We start from the raw sequence: 14971 nt of genomic DNA, 5'->3' as shown, positions 1-14971 counted from the left end.
GCCAAAGGCATCTATGTATGTCAATATTCAGGTGGTGGCGATGATTGCTTTAAACGAACAGACAATTATTTAGAGCTGTGTGTAATTAAGTCCTTAAATGAGTCCGACTTATGTTTGTTTTTCTTTGCTTAGTACGCCTACCTGTCATCCTTTCCTCCTCTCTCCCTCTCTCTCTCATTCTATCTCTCTCTCTCTCTTTCTCAGCCTTTCAGAAAGAAGTCACACGCCCACGTTCACACACATGTTGTTTGGCTTTTCTGAATGAGCTCATTGTTGTTGTGGAACGCTCCACGTGTTGTCGAGTGGCATAGTCCACCCCCTCTTGTTGCCTGACTGATTGTTTACATGGAACCTAACTTTATGCGCCCTCCCCACCCTCACTCCTCTGATCCTTCTTCCCCTCCTTGTTTACATCCTTCTCACTGTTCTTCCCTCCTTTCTTTCTTTATATCTCTTCATCCCACCTCTTCTTATTCTCCTCCACCCACTTATTTCCACCAATGCCATTGCTTGTTTTCACTCTTGTTTTCCTCCCTCTCTCTACGTTTGTGCTTTGTGCCCGGCAGCTAGTGAGAGTGTGTTGCTGCAGCAGCTCTTCCAGTCCAAGCTGACTCAGACTGGTTCTCTGGTGCCAGCAGCTCACGGCCGCATAGGGCTGAGGGGGCCTAAAGCTGCCTTGTTGCTCCACAGGATGCCATCAGCCTCTCTTTTCACTGCCAGCTCTGTCCCCCAACAGTCTCGGCGGTACCATGACCTTACCAAGGTACAGTACACTGTTCACAGTGTAGTGAGTGCAGTGTTTTATTGTTCTGTACCTGTAGTTACATCCGACTGCAACCTAAACTTGAGGCTCAAGACTTGAATTTTCTGTCCATTAAATATATTTTTATCATTTTTCCAGTAGATTTGTATTGCATATCTCTCGATATTCTCAAAAGAATATTGATCCCACTACTCTGAAACTAGATAAATTAAATATAGGAATTGATCACCTCAAGGAGCACAGACAGTCATGTGACACAATCAGTCAGAGGCGTTTTGTTCCAACTGGCAACTGACTGCTGTGCTGATCAATGGGAAAAACAGGGATAGTATTTTTGGAAAAAACAACAGTCTAATTTAAGATACTTCCCATCGCTGTGCTATATATAAACCTCTGAGAATTGGATTTGTTTGTACGGCCCTGTGAAGAGCTAGAAAATCCACGAGCATATAACACATGCGCACAGTCGGGATAAGACTGTGATTATACACTTTTCTCATGACATACTAATAGAAAAACTCAGAATCACACACCTGGTAACAATATTCTTTACCTTTCTTTTCTAAACTGTCCCAGCAACCTTATAAAGTAACATTAGGCAATATTGCAATGCTGCACTTTGTGTAAGACTGTAAATAAGACGGTACAAGTCAAGCCAGTTTTATTTTTATAGTCAAATATCACAATTTTGCCTCGGGTGGCTTTACGATCTGTGCAGCATGCAGCACCCTCTGTCCTTACACCCTCGAATGAGATAGGGAAAACTCCTGGAAGAGGGATCCCTCCTCAGACAGGACAGACATGCAATAGATGGTTGTGTGTACAGAGACAGTACATTTACAGTATGGACAGTCAGGATCTAAAGAATGGTTGAAAAATGGTTCAGTGGAATTGTTTAGTTTGATTGCAAAAATCCTATACAGCATCTTGTCAAAGCCACACAGCCCAATTTGATGATAAGTGATGATTCTGTTGTATATACAGTGTTCCAGATTCTTCAGCTGTCTAATATTTTTCTCCCTATCATCTCCCTTGTCAGATCTTGAAGAAGAAAGGCTCGAGCTCCTTCCTCCAACGACTAGAGCGGTGTGGGCCCATCACAGTGGCTGTCCAGCTGAGGGTAAGAATGATTCCAGTCTGCATGGGCTTTTCTTTCATACTAGTTAAAAATTGCTACAACTTAACAATTAAACCATTCAACAACCTGTATGGAAAACCAACTTTTCTTTTCTTTCTTTTTGTTACCTGATTAATTACTGGTAAGAGCAACAGATTCCAGTAGTGTTTGTTTTTGTCTAAGCATCTGCTTAGTGGTACTGTTAGGGAAGGTCAATAGAAAAATGTGTTATTATGACAGTTATGATGTTATGATGACAATCAGACAAAACCAGTTGGTTTATTTTGACCTTTGTCTTTATTTTTACTGAATATCCACAAAGTACCTGCTGGTGCCGTAGGGAGACTGAAATGTGCTCACAGAAGTACCTTGGGTCTGAATGAAGCCAGTGTGTTGCACAATCAGAGTTGTGGGCTTGTGGTCGATGAGTCCCTCAGGGAATGGCAGAGAAGGAGAGAGTGGGCTGAAAAATGATGCTGTACCAAGCCAAACGTGAAGCCCTCCACATGAATGAATGAACAATGAACAACAACCAGTGTGCCATGCACACGCATTCATGTGTGTGCATACGCACATTTGGAGGGAGTGGGAATGCTGGTGGTGACGTTCAAAGATGAGGGGTGAGGTGTTTAGCATTGTACCTAAGGGTATGCAGAGCATATACTGACGTCAGTTTCAGGCGTGGCAAAAACAAAGATTTAAGTGTTTACTTGTATGTGGATGTGTGCGTATATGTGTGTGTCTGTGTGACCTTGGATGCAGCATCTGTGATTTCAGAGCTTGAAGGAAAGCTTCCTTACGCTCACACACCAATAGAAGAGCAAAGAGCTCTTTGTGTTTTTTTTTTTTTCCTCCAGAGAAGAAACACTCCCCCAAATATCAGACCACTTTGTTACAAACAGTGTGATCTCAGTCCAGTCACTGTGGCTCACACTTCAAGTTACGACATTAAAGAAAAAAAAAAGTCAGATAGCTTCCCTTTCCTTCTATAGTACTTATTGAACAAGAACAGTCCCAGTGTTCTTCCAACCCAAACACTAAAATTAGAACATGTTATTCATTCTCTTGATAATATCTGTTATTGTGATTGTAAAATTATTAGTGAATGTCTCCAGCTGTACCTCCTCTCCTTTTCCTTTTTTCAGAACTCGCTGTCAGAGATGATCAGTAAACTGCAGGCTTGCACTCCTCACTTTGTGGAGTGTGTGCGCCCCAACTCCAGTGGTCAGCCAGACAGTTTTGACAGCTTCCATGTGTCTACCCAGCTGCAGTACATTGGGGTGCTTGAGATGGTGCACATGATCCGTTATGGATACCCTGTCCGCCTGTCCTTCCCAGGCTTCCTCAGCAGGTCAGTGCCAGATATTGTTGTATAGTTAAAGAGTGCTGCATCTGTCATAAGTTGTTTTCTGAAGTTCTCTCGCTGTATGCTGATTCATTCACCTCACATCCTCTGCTCTTCTCTCTCAGCTTCTTTAATGCCTTACAGATGTCAGGTTGCTCTGCATCCTCTCTTTGTTGGTCTCACTGATCTCAGTTGTTCAGATACATTACACTCCCTGCAGGTCACTGTGATCTCTGTCAGGTTAGATCAGGCCAAAGATTGCTGAAAGCTTGACAGCTCTGCATCTGCAAATGAATGCAAGGGCATATAATATCCATGATAACACACTCACATGCAGGCTGACACATTAGCATGGGCAAGTCACTGCAACCTGCAATGTTAGAAGTACACTTTAACCTTGAATGGTGTTTTCAGCGTATTAGAGTCCATTGCAGCTGATGAATGTCACTATCACATTTCCCATGTCAGCCCGACACACATTAACCATTCAGTTGTCTGTAAGGTCACTGTGTTCCACACTAAAATGTTAGTCATTATAACCACTGTCACTTCTTTTCTTAACTCTTACTCTTACTTGTGTTCCTGGCTGGTTTTCCCCATCTTCTTACACTACCTCACTAGCTTTTTTTTTCCCCTATCACTTGTGTTTTTTTGGGGTTTTTTTTTCCTTTTTTTGTTGAGAGAATGTTATGTTTCTGTCACACCACCGCTCCTCCATTTCTGTCTCACTTTCTGTCCCTCACAGTTTGTCTCACACTTTGTCCCCCAGTTCTTCTGATTCTGAGAAGCAGTGGAATACTGAGAGGATTTAGCTCTAAGTCTCTCTCTCTCTCTCTCTCTCTCTCTCTCTCTCTCTCTCTCTCTCTCTCTCTCTCTCTCACCCATCCTCAGTCTGTATCTCAGCCTCTTTCTCTCTCTCTCTTTTTGAGGATAAAGGGATTAACACAAACATTCCTGCCAGATAATAAGAGAGGACAAAGCTGGTCACATGACCCCCCCTCCCTCCCCAAAAGTTTCCACTACTCTGCTGTAAACATCACCACATCACACACACAGACATACACACACACACACACACACACACACACATCACACACACACACACACACACACACAGGTCCAGTGACCAAACATCTCTCTTTATTAAGGGAAAATAGGCTGAATCAAGATCCCATTTATTATTATTACTAATGCTGCATACAGTTGCCTTAAGCAACTGGGCTTGTCTTAATTGTCAGTCAAATTAAATTAGAGGCAAAGAAGCGTTTTAATGCTAAAGAAAAACAAAAGCTATGGCTCACATTCCTATTTGGTAAACATAAGGATTTCTGGTCAGATTTCTGGTCCCACATTAATTTTGTAGTAGACAGGCGAGTAAAACTCAACCAGCAAAGAGATTCATAACAAAGAAAAGAGAGAGCCGCTAACCAGCATACTGTATACCACATTGTACAGATGTTTGAAGTGTGTAGAATTTATTGTTGGTACAATCTGCACGTACAATTTATTTTTTGCTCAAACATACACAAAGTGAAAGAGACTCGTATAATAGGTTTTCACGAGGGAAAACCAGAGCAGGGAATTGAATCTGGAGAATGGGCCCATGTCAAATGGTGAAGTGAATCCAATATAGATTGTAGAGCCAACACTCTCATTGTTCAAGCTATAATTGAAAGATTCCTGCTGAGGGGTTTGTGAATGCTGTTTGTTAAGGCACATGTGTGTGTGTGTCTGAGCATGTGTATGTGTGAGTACGTGAGTCTGTGAGCGACTGTCATATATTTTTTTTTAGGAAGCCATGTGTTGTAAGATAATCTCTGTGTTAGCGATGGCTGTGGCCAGCAGATAACTGAGCATCACAAGGGGCCAGCTGGTTGCCAAAAAAGGGAAACTTAACCGTTGCTGAGCAGGGGCATAAACCAGAGCATGTGAGGTGAATAATGTGTGTTTGTTTTCATGGAACTGCTCAGACACACAGTAGGTGAAGGTGATTTTGATTGTAATATCAGTCTTATCTGAGATTTCAGTCTGGTTTCCAGGACTTGTGTTGTACATTTCCATAGTTATGTAAAAGCTGTTTGTCTACACCATGAATGTATGGAGCTTACTGTCAGTGGAAGAGCATGTTGACTGGACAGCTCCAAAATCCACAACTTGTATATCCACATCAATGATAAGTGGTTGAGAAGGTTTTGTATGAATTTAAACCCAAGCAAACGTGAAGCGTCGCATCTGGTTCTTAAAGGCTGTTTTTGACATGACAGACATGTAACCAAGGTGCCTGACTGGAATGAAACTGTGGGGGTTGCACATTTTTGGTACGTACCATAACCATTCGTCTATCAGGACACCCCGCAAAGAAAATTTTTCATTCACCAAGGCATGAAATATTGTTGCAGCATTAATCAATCTGATCTTATCTCCATCCTCATAGTGCAGAGGTTGATTTAAATTTTTTTTTAAAAATGGTACAACTCCAAAGAAGCCAACAGTTCAGTGATATCATACAAAGGAAAATATTCAGTGTATGGGCGAAGATAACCATCATTTTTACATACAAAGAAAAACCTGCTCCAGCTGGTAAAGTGGGTGGATGCATAAACCCCACAACGAGTCCCTCTTTGATGTATTCCTCCTTGCCAGCTGTGTCTGGAGTGGAGAGGGAGCAGAGATGATAGAGAGGTGGACAAACAGGAAGTGTGATGGTTGGGTGATCACTCACTTATTTCGAAAAAATTTTCTGCAGGTTGGAACTAGAAGGACCTAAATCCCCCTCTTGCTTGCATTGGTGATCTGGTGGTTGACTGACAGGGCATATATGAAAACTGGCAGACAAGATTTGGGACTGTAAACACAGTACAGCAATATGGACAGATGATAGTGATGCTCAATGAAAACGACCCAGCATCAGGATCAGCACTGTGGATCGCGGTGAGGGAGAGAGTGTTTAAGGCTTCTATTGTCGGGTTCCCAGTTGTGTCATTTTGTGGCACTTAACATGAACAAAAGAAAAGGAAAATGTACTGATAAAGAGAGATATTCTTGATTAACAAGCAGCCAGCTTATGTTTTTCACATTTGCTAACCATCAACAGCTAGCTTAGCCTCTGTGACTGCACACAGCATGCAAGAAGCCCCATTCTCACACTAAACACGCAAGGTTTAAACTGTGAGCAGAACCTGACACAACATGTGCATAAGACCACTTCTGAGTTAATGGAAGTATTCCTTCCAGTCCCTGCATCAAACTAACATGACCCAAACCAGCCTGTTGACTGAATGGGATGAAACTGAACTCAACACTCCCGTCCCTACTTCCTCCTAAGATGGCAAACAGCTGAATCCTTAAAATCTTAAAGTAACACAGTGTTCCTGGGACTAGCAACTGTAATTTAATCACAGAATTTCAAATTGTAATGCTTCTTATTGCAGAAAAAGTAATCAAATTACTGTCATGCTTTAATGTGTAATGCGTTAACTGCCCAGCACTGGTTTGTGTGCACTGTGTATGTGTGTTTGTTGCGTTTCGTCTTCCTACAAATGGACCTTTTGTGCGTGCCTTTGTCTGACACGTGTCCCTGTTCTGCTGTTTATACATTAAGGCCATGCTTCATTTAAGTGGCTGCCACTCACAAAGACACCAGTCAGCCCAGCCCAACTGCCATTCATATCTTCCTCTCTCTCCTCCACTGGTTTCAGCACAGACAGGGCCAATGAATGAACACAGCCTGGCCTGGGAGAGGAAGGAGCTGCTGCAGAGCGGGGGCGGACTACACTGCTGTCCTCACAGAGCTCCTTCTCTTTTGATTTCTCATTCTTTCCTCACATGCTCTCTCCACTGAACCGCCATTTCCTTTTTTCTCTCATCTTCCTCCCTATTATTTCTTCCTTATACCAACATGTTCAGTTTTGTTCTTCCTTTCAGCGTTTAAGTCCTTGTCTTTGTCTTTCTTTTTCCTGTTCCTGTTTCTCTCATGCACACACACAGAATCTCAATATTGTTCTGTTTCTTATCCCTCTTTCTCTGTCCATTTGTCACTCTTTCAAAACAGGCCCTGGCCCTTGACTAACAAAAAATGACAGGCCAATAAATCAGCCATTAATCTTGAGGTTGCTGTATTCTGGTGAACACAAACACACAGTGTGTACACAAAAAAATACACACTTGCACACTGGAACCATGCAGGCCACTTCACTAAGTCATAGTGGCCGCCTGAAGCGAATTACATTAGTGTCCTGGTAACCACAGTGATTTATGAGGAAATCTATTTTACTGTTGCTTTTATTTGTCTTTTATGATACACTATGTGTTTTGTGGCAGGGGTTTATTTTCTACCAATGTGTAAGGTCAAATACTACCACTTGAACCTTGTTCCTGTTAATCCCAGCCCTCCATGTGTGTTTCTTTGCTCCGTTCTACGTATACATTGTTAGAAAGTGGATGAGAAAGCTGGATCTGTTTTCATGGAAAATGTCACAAATGCAGCTCGCAAGCATATAGGTCATATTTCCTATATGGCTCTTTCCTAGTGTGTCCTCATCATCACCTTCCTCTGATGGATAAACACACACGTTTGTAGGCTGTAAAGTTGCCTACAGAATAATATCCATCATTTCTGTCTGACCCCTGGGGTGAATATCCAATAGTCTTTCATGATGTGGCAACTAAAAGTTTGTCAGATGGATAAGAGCAGCTTCACCGAGGAAGTGAATGGTTTAAATTCCACCGCACGTTTACCGCCTTAGTGACGCTTGATAACAGTGGTCACTGATGGCCCTTTGGTCGCAGAGAACTCCGTTAGCGCCCCCGTAGACCTCTATTTAAACTCTTATCAAAGGGGTTATTTCACTTCTTTGACTCCACATGAAGCCCCCTTGGGTCTTGTAAAAGCAGCGGCCATCGATGGTTTTCATATCCTCATAGGGGAGGTCATGGGTTTACAGAGTTCCTTTGTGTTTTATGGGCCCAGCGGGACAGCGTGTGTTGTCTGCAGGACTGGTATTACCATACAGAGAGAGGGTGAGGGAGAGTTCAGACGGACCCCACTCCTGCAAATCAAACACATCCCACATTCACGTGCACCCTCATACTCACTGTTGACAGTACAGGTGGTTTATGCTTCTAGCCATCTGCTTGTTAAATTTGTCTCATCAAATGTGTGACATCATCAGACGGCTCTGCCTCTCATTCATAACAGAAGAGACAGAGCACTGACTGACAAAATGGACTGATCAAACCAATAGGACATTTGGGGGATTTGTGTATTTGGTTGGTTGGCAGTCCTTTTTTTACTCTTGTCTACTGTATTTAACCAGTTACATGTTCTTGTGCATATAAGATAACAACTAGATGTAAAATCTGTTATTGCTTATGCCTGTTATTACAGTTCAATATCATGAAAGCAGCAGGACTCGGAACCTAACCCAAGCTTGTGACTCCACCTTCTTTCTTAGTTTAAATGAATCATTTTAAATTAATTAATATCATACAAGTATAAATTATTAGTGACATGTTCATCCGGTTCAGCTCTATAGACAGTGAGGAAGAGATTTGTCAGCCAGTTGTCCGTCATAGGGATAATGATCTAGTCAAAGTTGATCTACACTGAACCAGTGTAGATAGAATTTTTATAACACAAACACATCAGAATCACCACCCCCAGTGTGGCAGTGTGGATTAGTGCAAATAGAAGATTGCATCACGGCCACTGTGCCACTTGCGACTAGTTATGCAATTTTTTAACCCAATTTTACCACCTTTAAATTAGAAAACAAGAGGTTTAATCTTGATTCTTTTTCTTTTACTGTTTTATAAAAACAGTTGACTATGTTCACTTGTTCTTCATTACAATTATGGTCACACTTAAAAACTGTGTGGCTGCTGAGTCTTTGTGAAGCATGAGGAGAGGGGCTCATTAGGGTCCTTTGGGAGTAACTGCTTATGAAAGAGAGAACGTTTTCTTTTTATTCCAGGCACAAGTTCTTATCTGTTCCAGGCATTCAAATCTTCAGGTTTATCTTCATAAGCCAGCCTCTATCACTCTGACAGCACTCATCCACTCAGAGTTCACACAGTGTAAAAAAACATCTATAGTTAGATATTTTCTGTCTGTGATTTCTGCATCAACATAGCTCCCCTTCCCTTTCACCCCCACCATCCCAGGCACAAACAAACCACTGTCTCCATCCAGCTGACCATTCATAGCAACGGTTGCCCCAGGCAACACCAATAGGAACAGATGCTGTTTGGCTGGTCTGCCGTATGACCCCACTGACCTTTGAACCCATTGTTTCTGAAAAGCGGCGGTGTCACTTTGTCTGGTCTAAATTTTTAAATTCTGCACTTTGAGTTACTTTTGTCTCTGCAGCTCTAACGGTCTCTGTTTGTCTTTGTGTGTCTCAGATATAAAGACCTCGTGGTCCCAACTTTGGGGGACAAGAAGAAATTGTCACCAGAGGAGAAATGTCGCTCAGTTCTGCAGCAGTCTAAACTCCAGGGATGGCAGGTCTGTGTGTGTGTGTGTGTGTGTGTGTGTGTGTGTGTGTGTGTGTGTGTGTGTGTGTGTGTGTGTGTGTGTCTGTGTTTTTTTTTGGCCTCCATCAATAACAAAAGATTTGCCAAATTACTTAATCCCTGACCCTGTATTTGAAAGATCCCATGGAATCTTTGACAACTCGTTCCAGCTGTCCCACCTCATCATAATTCCTCTCACACACACACACACACACACACACACACACACACACACACACAGAGCAGCATGGATTCCTCCGCCCCCTTCTCTGTCCTGTCTGCCAGACTGCTGTTGTGTCTGAGTGTGTGACCCTACAGGTCACATCAGCTCCTGCCTCACACATGCATACACACTCCTCAACAATGCCCCACAGACACCTTTTCATGCGGCCCTGCTTTACACACAGACCCACACACTACTCCCAACAAGTAGCGTGTGTTGGATTGAATAGTGTCTGTCTGTGGAAGTATGTCACCCCCACAGTTCTGTGCACCTGGTGTAGAGTGACCTTTGTCGACCCCCAAATGCCCTTTGAGTTCAGGAAGTGAATGCAGTGTCAACATGCAAACCTACACCCTGCCCACACTCCACACCCACCTATTATCATACATCGCTGCTACATCACTGTGCTCTCAACTAGCAAGGCACACTCAGAAAAGAGCCTCACAGCGTCTGCTGGCTACTCCTAGAAACTGATGATGAAGCCAGTGTAGTGTGTAACAATACTTGTTACGCATGTATGTGTGATCAGATCATTTTTGTTCCGTTGTATGTGTAGATGGGCAGCAGTAAAGTATTTCTGAGATACTGGCAGGCAGACCAGCTCAACGACCGCTGCTACCAGCTTCATAAGAAGATCATCACCTGCCAGAGAGGTAATTATCCCAAATAACAAACCAACAACCGAGATGTTCTTTCAGATGTTCCTCTCTCTCTCTGATACATCTGATGTTTATCTTCATGTCCTCCTCATGTCTCAGTGGTGCGTGGCTGGCTGGCCAGACAGTGGGTTCATCGCAGGCTGTCGCTACAGCAGAAAGAGGAGTGCAGTGTTCAGCGTTTCCTGCAGGGGGCAGAGGACATGGGGCTACGAACCTATGACCAGTTGGTCATCCAAAATGCATCTGACATCGCACGAGAGAGCGACCGCCAGCGCTGCCATGGCAACAGCCTTCTCAACACCCTTGGCAACAGCCCACCGCTTGGTGAGAGGCCTGAGCCGGTGGGTAAGGAGGAGGATCAGCCTGTCAGGAGGTAAATTAACAAAACACCGTCCCAACTCATACATCAGATGTGAAGGCAAAGACGCATGATCAGAATTGATTAATTAATATTCAAGACATGGGGATGAGCAGTTATTCATTTTTGTCACCATTTGTCTTTTGTATTCATCATGTTATTTTATCTATATTCTTGCCAAATATTTATTTGATCAAAAAGTTTAAGAGTTGTTTGGATGATAAACATCCACCATGCTACTGATTACTTCAAACTAATGCAGCCACTCAAGACTGTAATCTCTCTAAAACAGGGCTTTTATCACTCACTACAATATAATTCATAACACTAAATGTGACGGCCTCATAGTTTACTGTGGAATTATTTAGCCTGCAAAATAACAAACAATCTGCAGTCACTGTCATTCACAGGATTTATGACTGGGAAAGAATCATTTGCCTTTATAAATGTGCGCGTGTGTCTTTATTCAAGTGTTTTTGCATGTGTGTGCCTATGACTGCATGGCATGTGTTTGGTGATTAATGATGTCATTGTATCTCCATGCACTGTAGGCTTTTAATTGTAAGCTTCATGATGGATAGTCAGATAATGAGCTGTATAATCAGATTGTATTAGTATTGTGTTGCACCTTTGGAATGTTATCTCCTTATCTCCACCTCACTTCTTTCTAATGTAACGTATCAAGCCTGGAGAAAATGGAATAACTCTGCAGGGCTGAATTAGAGGGGGCACAAAAAAGCTAATAAGAAGCTCTTTAGAGGCGGTCCTAAATCAACGACCTTCATTTTGAAAAGTCACTTTCCTACTTTTTGAAAAATGATGACATTATTTATGGTAATACCTGAATTGTGACTTTGCATTTCAGCTCTCATAAACCTGTAAATGTGTACATATGATATATGTTTAGGCTTTATATGGTATGCTGCATAATAACTGAAATTATTATTTCAATTCCATCTCTGCAGAGGCAAAATCATTTGTGTTGCTCATTGCCACGGTTTCATAATACTGACTTTCATTCCAGGTTGACAATGAGTGGTGACTAGTATGCCAACGCTTCAAGGCTTTGTGACTAAATGAAAAAATAAATATGCATTCAGTTCGATTTTGGAATATTTGTTTTCAAAAAGACATGCAGGTGTTTCATTTGAAAGAATAATCTTTTTGCTTGAAAGCATCATGTTAAAACAAATTAAAGCTTCAAATGGCCTGAAATAAAGTTAAATGTAACTCAGTACAGTGGAAAAGGGGTCATTTGCATATTACTAATTCATTTTAATGAGAAATGTCAACAACTGAAGTCACCACATTGCAATACCTGCAACAGAAATTTTTAAATATTTTTTTAAATATATTTTGATAATTAGATTGAGTGTTAACATTAGGATAAAGCGATATACAACTTTAAATATGAAAAGAAGCATACACACATGATTTCTGTATCCTCTATGTGTCCTTGTACATGTAACATCTGCTGCTGGGACAGGAGACAGGAGTGCAGGGAGGCTTCTAACAGGAGGAGGGGTGTCAATAGGCAGACTGGGAGAGGAGTCAGAGTTGCTGTATTGTAGAGGGGATTAATTGACACATACACACTTCTGCACACTTACATACAAATGCACTCACATGCACACATTCATCCAAACTCACCTAATTTCTCAGCAGGTTTTTAAAGTGCCTTCCCCCATTGCTTGCACACATGCTCGCCCCGCCCTCTCTCCCAACCCCCCCACCCCCCCTTTCAATCACTGAACCAACAGATGGCACACCCAGATTAGTGAAGGAAATATCAAACTGGATGGGATCAAATTACTGCAAAGAGATTAAATTTAAAGCATAATGTATTTGGTCTTTATCCTTTAATTGGCCTCCTTAGCTCATGTTTGTGGAATGACACTTAAAGCAGGGATGTATTAAGTTTGAAGATGTAAATGATATAGTTGACTTAATCAGAAAAACTAATTGTATGGGAAGATGTTGTGTCTGTGGCTAAAGCTTCTGTGCTTCTTTTGTGGAAACCATGAATCAAGCGATGTAGATCTAAAGATCTATAGATTTAAAGATGAATTCTTTTATTCTTCATACCCATTTGTAGGGGTGTGGAGAAAAGTGGGAAAGTCCACGAGGGCCCTGTCAATGGGGGAAGTCGAGTTTTTCGCCACTTTCGGTCCAGCTCAGTACCCATCCCCCTCGCCATGGAGAGTATGGTCCATTCCTCCGCCAGTCCACCCATCAAGCCAGCCCTGCCGCAGGTAGCTCACACCAGTGAGGACGGGGCAGGCGGGGGAGGTCTTTCATCACCTCGGAAGCAACCTCCTCCAAAACCAAAGAGGGACCCCAACACCCGTCTGAGTGCATCTTATGAAGCAGTTAGTGCCGGGTTGACGATGGCAGCCAAAGAAAGCCCCACTCCAGAGGGCTATGGTTCGCCAGCTGGAAGCCCCCCTAAATCCCAGCTGTCCCCCACAGACCCTGCAGGTATATCACCTCCACTGGTCTTAAGAACACATAACAGATGGTGGTTTGTTATGCTTCAGCGTTGTTGCCTAATGCTTTCTCTCTATATTTAATTGCTTTATTTGTAATTTCCTCAGCCTTGTCAAAGCCCCGCCCCCACAGTGATGACTACACAACCATGAGGAAGGTGCCACCCCCCAAACCTAAGCGCAGTCCCAACACTAAACTGACGGGCTCGTATGAGGAGATCAATGCTGTAGCACCCCACCTCCACCAGCTGCGCCCCGCTGATGTAAAGCTGGCCTTGCTGTCCCGTGCTGGGGGATTTGGAGGTTTTGGTGGTTTAATGCAGAGGGCAGCATCCATTGATGCCCCACAAGGGGTAGCACTGAGTCTGTACCAGGGTCATGATGAAGAGGATGTGTACATAGAGATGTTGGGCTCTCAGCCGCGGACTCGGAGCCTCCAGGAGCCCCCTGACAGCCCAGAACAGGCTGACTCAGAAGCCGTCTATGAGGAGATGAAGTATTTCCCTCATGATGATGGTGGACCTCCTCCTACTGTAGTTACCAAGGCAGCAAAACTAGAAGCTTTAGGCTTGGGCTTGGTAGGATTAGGGACATCTCCTCCTCAGAGTGGGGAGACCAAACGAACGGCGGCAGGGGTGGCAGCTGGCTTAGACATCGCGCACTCGCAGAGCTTGTCCAGCAGCGGAGTTCCCAAGGCTCAGCATGGCAAAGATGGCAGCTGTGACATCCCTGCTCCCTTCCCCAACTTGCTCCCCCACCGTCCACCTCTCCTGGTGTTTCCCCCTTCACCTGTCACCTGCTCTCCTGCCTCAGATGAGTCACCCCTCACTCCTCTAGAGGTAAAGAAGCTGCCAGTGTTTGAGACAAACCTGAACTATGCTACTGGCCCCGACAGCCCCTTGTCTCCACAGTATGCCCGCCAGAGGGCTGACTCCTCCCCTAGCCTCACTGTCCTCATGCCAGAGAAGAAGTCTACACCTCCACTCACCCCTCCACCACCACCTCCTCCCCCCAGTGCCCCCCCTCCTCCCTACAGACCTCCTTCACACTTCCCCTTCCCGCCCGAGGCCAGCTTCCTGGCTCTGACACGAGCAGCATCTGTCACCGGCAGCTCGGACTCCCCCAAAACATCCTCACAAAGGGGAGGTGGGGAACCACTGGGGAAGCCACCTCCCTACTCCCCAGTGAAGATGTCTCGTCCTGAGCCTCGCAGAGCGCACTCATGCTCCTCCTCTCCCCTGCTATTCAACCCAGCCAATGGGAGACCACTGACCAGCCCCTTGGATGAACTCAACACTCTGTTCAGCTCTGGACGCAGCCTGCTGAGGAAGTCCACGTCTGGCCGGAAGACGAGAGATGGAGGTCTGTCACTAATGCACATACACACACACACACACTCACCCGCAGTTACATGCATCTAAAACGCTAACGGAGAAAAGATTACAGCATATAAACAGTGTTGAACACTTCAAGAGTCTAAAGTAACTGTTTCTCCTTCCCTTTTCCT

General features: G+C 43.8%; 1 protein-coding gene across 4 annotated transcripts in view; it reads left to right on the top strand.

Moving 5' to 3' along the window:
- myo16 (myosin XVI) overlaps positions 1-14971 on the top strand; it is a 96574-nt gene that overhangs the window by 68418 nt on the left and 13185 nt on the right. For all 4 annotated transcript variants that reach the window (XR_008829033.1, XM_056389431.1, XM_056389430.1 and 1 more), the window contains exons 25-32: positions 567-763; positions 1803-1883; positions 3026-3231; positions 9628-9730; positions 10518-10614; positions 10720-10993; positions 13074-13456; positions 13573-14826. Coding sequence is in view for 3 of the 4 variants with exons in the window: in XM_056389431.1 (XP_056245406.1) it covers positions 567-763; positions 1803-1883; positions 3026-3231; positions 9628-9730; positions 10518-10614; positions 10720-10993; positions 13074-13456; positions 13573-14826 (2595 nt within the window). In the remaining variant the exon portion in view is untranslated. The remainder of the gene's footprint in view (positions 1-566; positions 764-1802; positions 1884-3025; positions 3232-9627; positions 9731-10517; positions 10615-10719; positions 10994-13073; positions 13457-13572; positions 14827-14971) is intronic.

This window comes from Seriola aureovittata, chromosome 11, assembly GCF_021018895.1.
Source record: "Seriola aureovittata isolate HTS-2021-v1 ecotype China chromosome 11, ASM2101889v1, whole genome shotgun sequence".
Taxonomy (NCBI): Eukaryota; Metazoa; Chordata; class Actinopteri; order Carangiformes; family Carangidae; genus Seriola; species Seriola aureovittata.
Note: the sequence above shows the minus strand (reverse complement) of the source record. Positions and strands in the feature narration are given on the sequence as shown.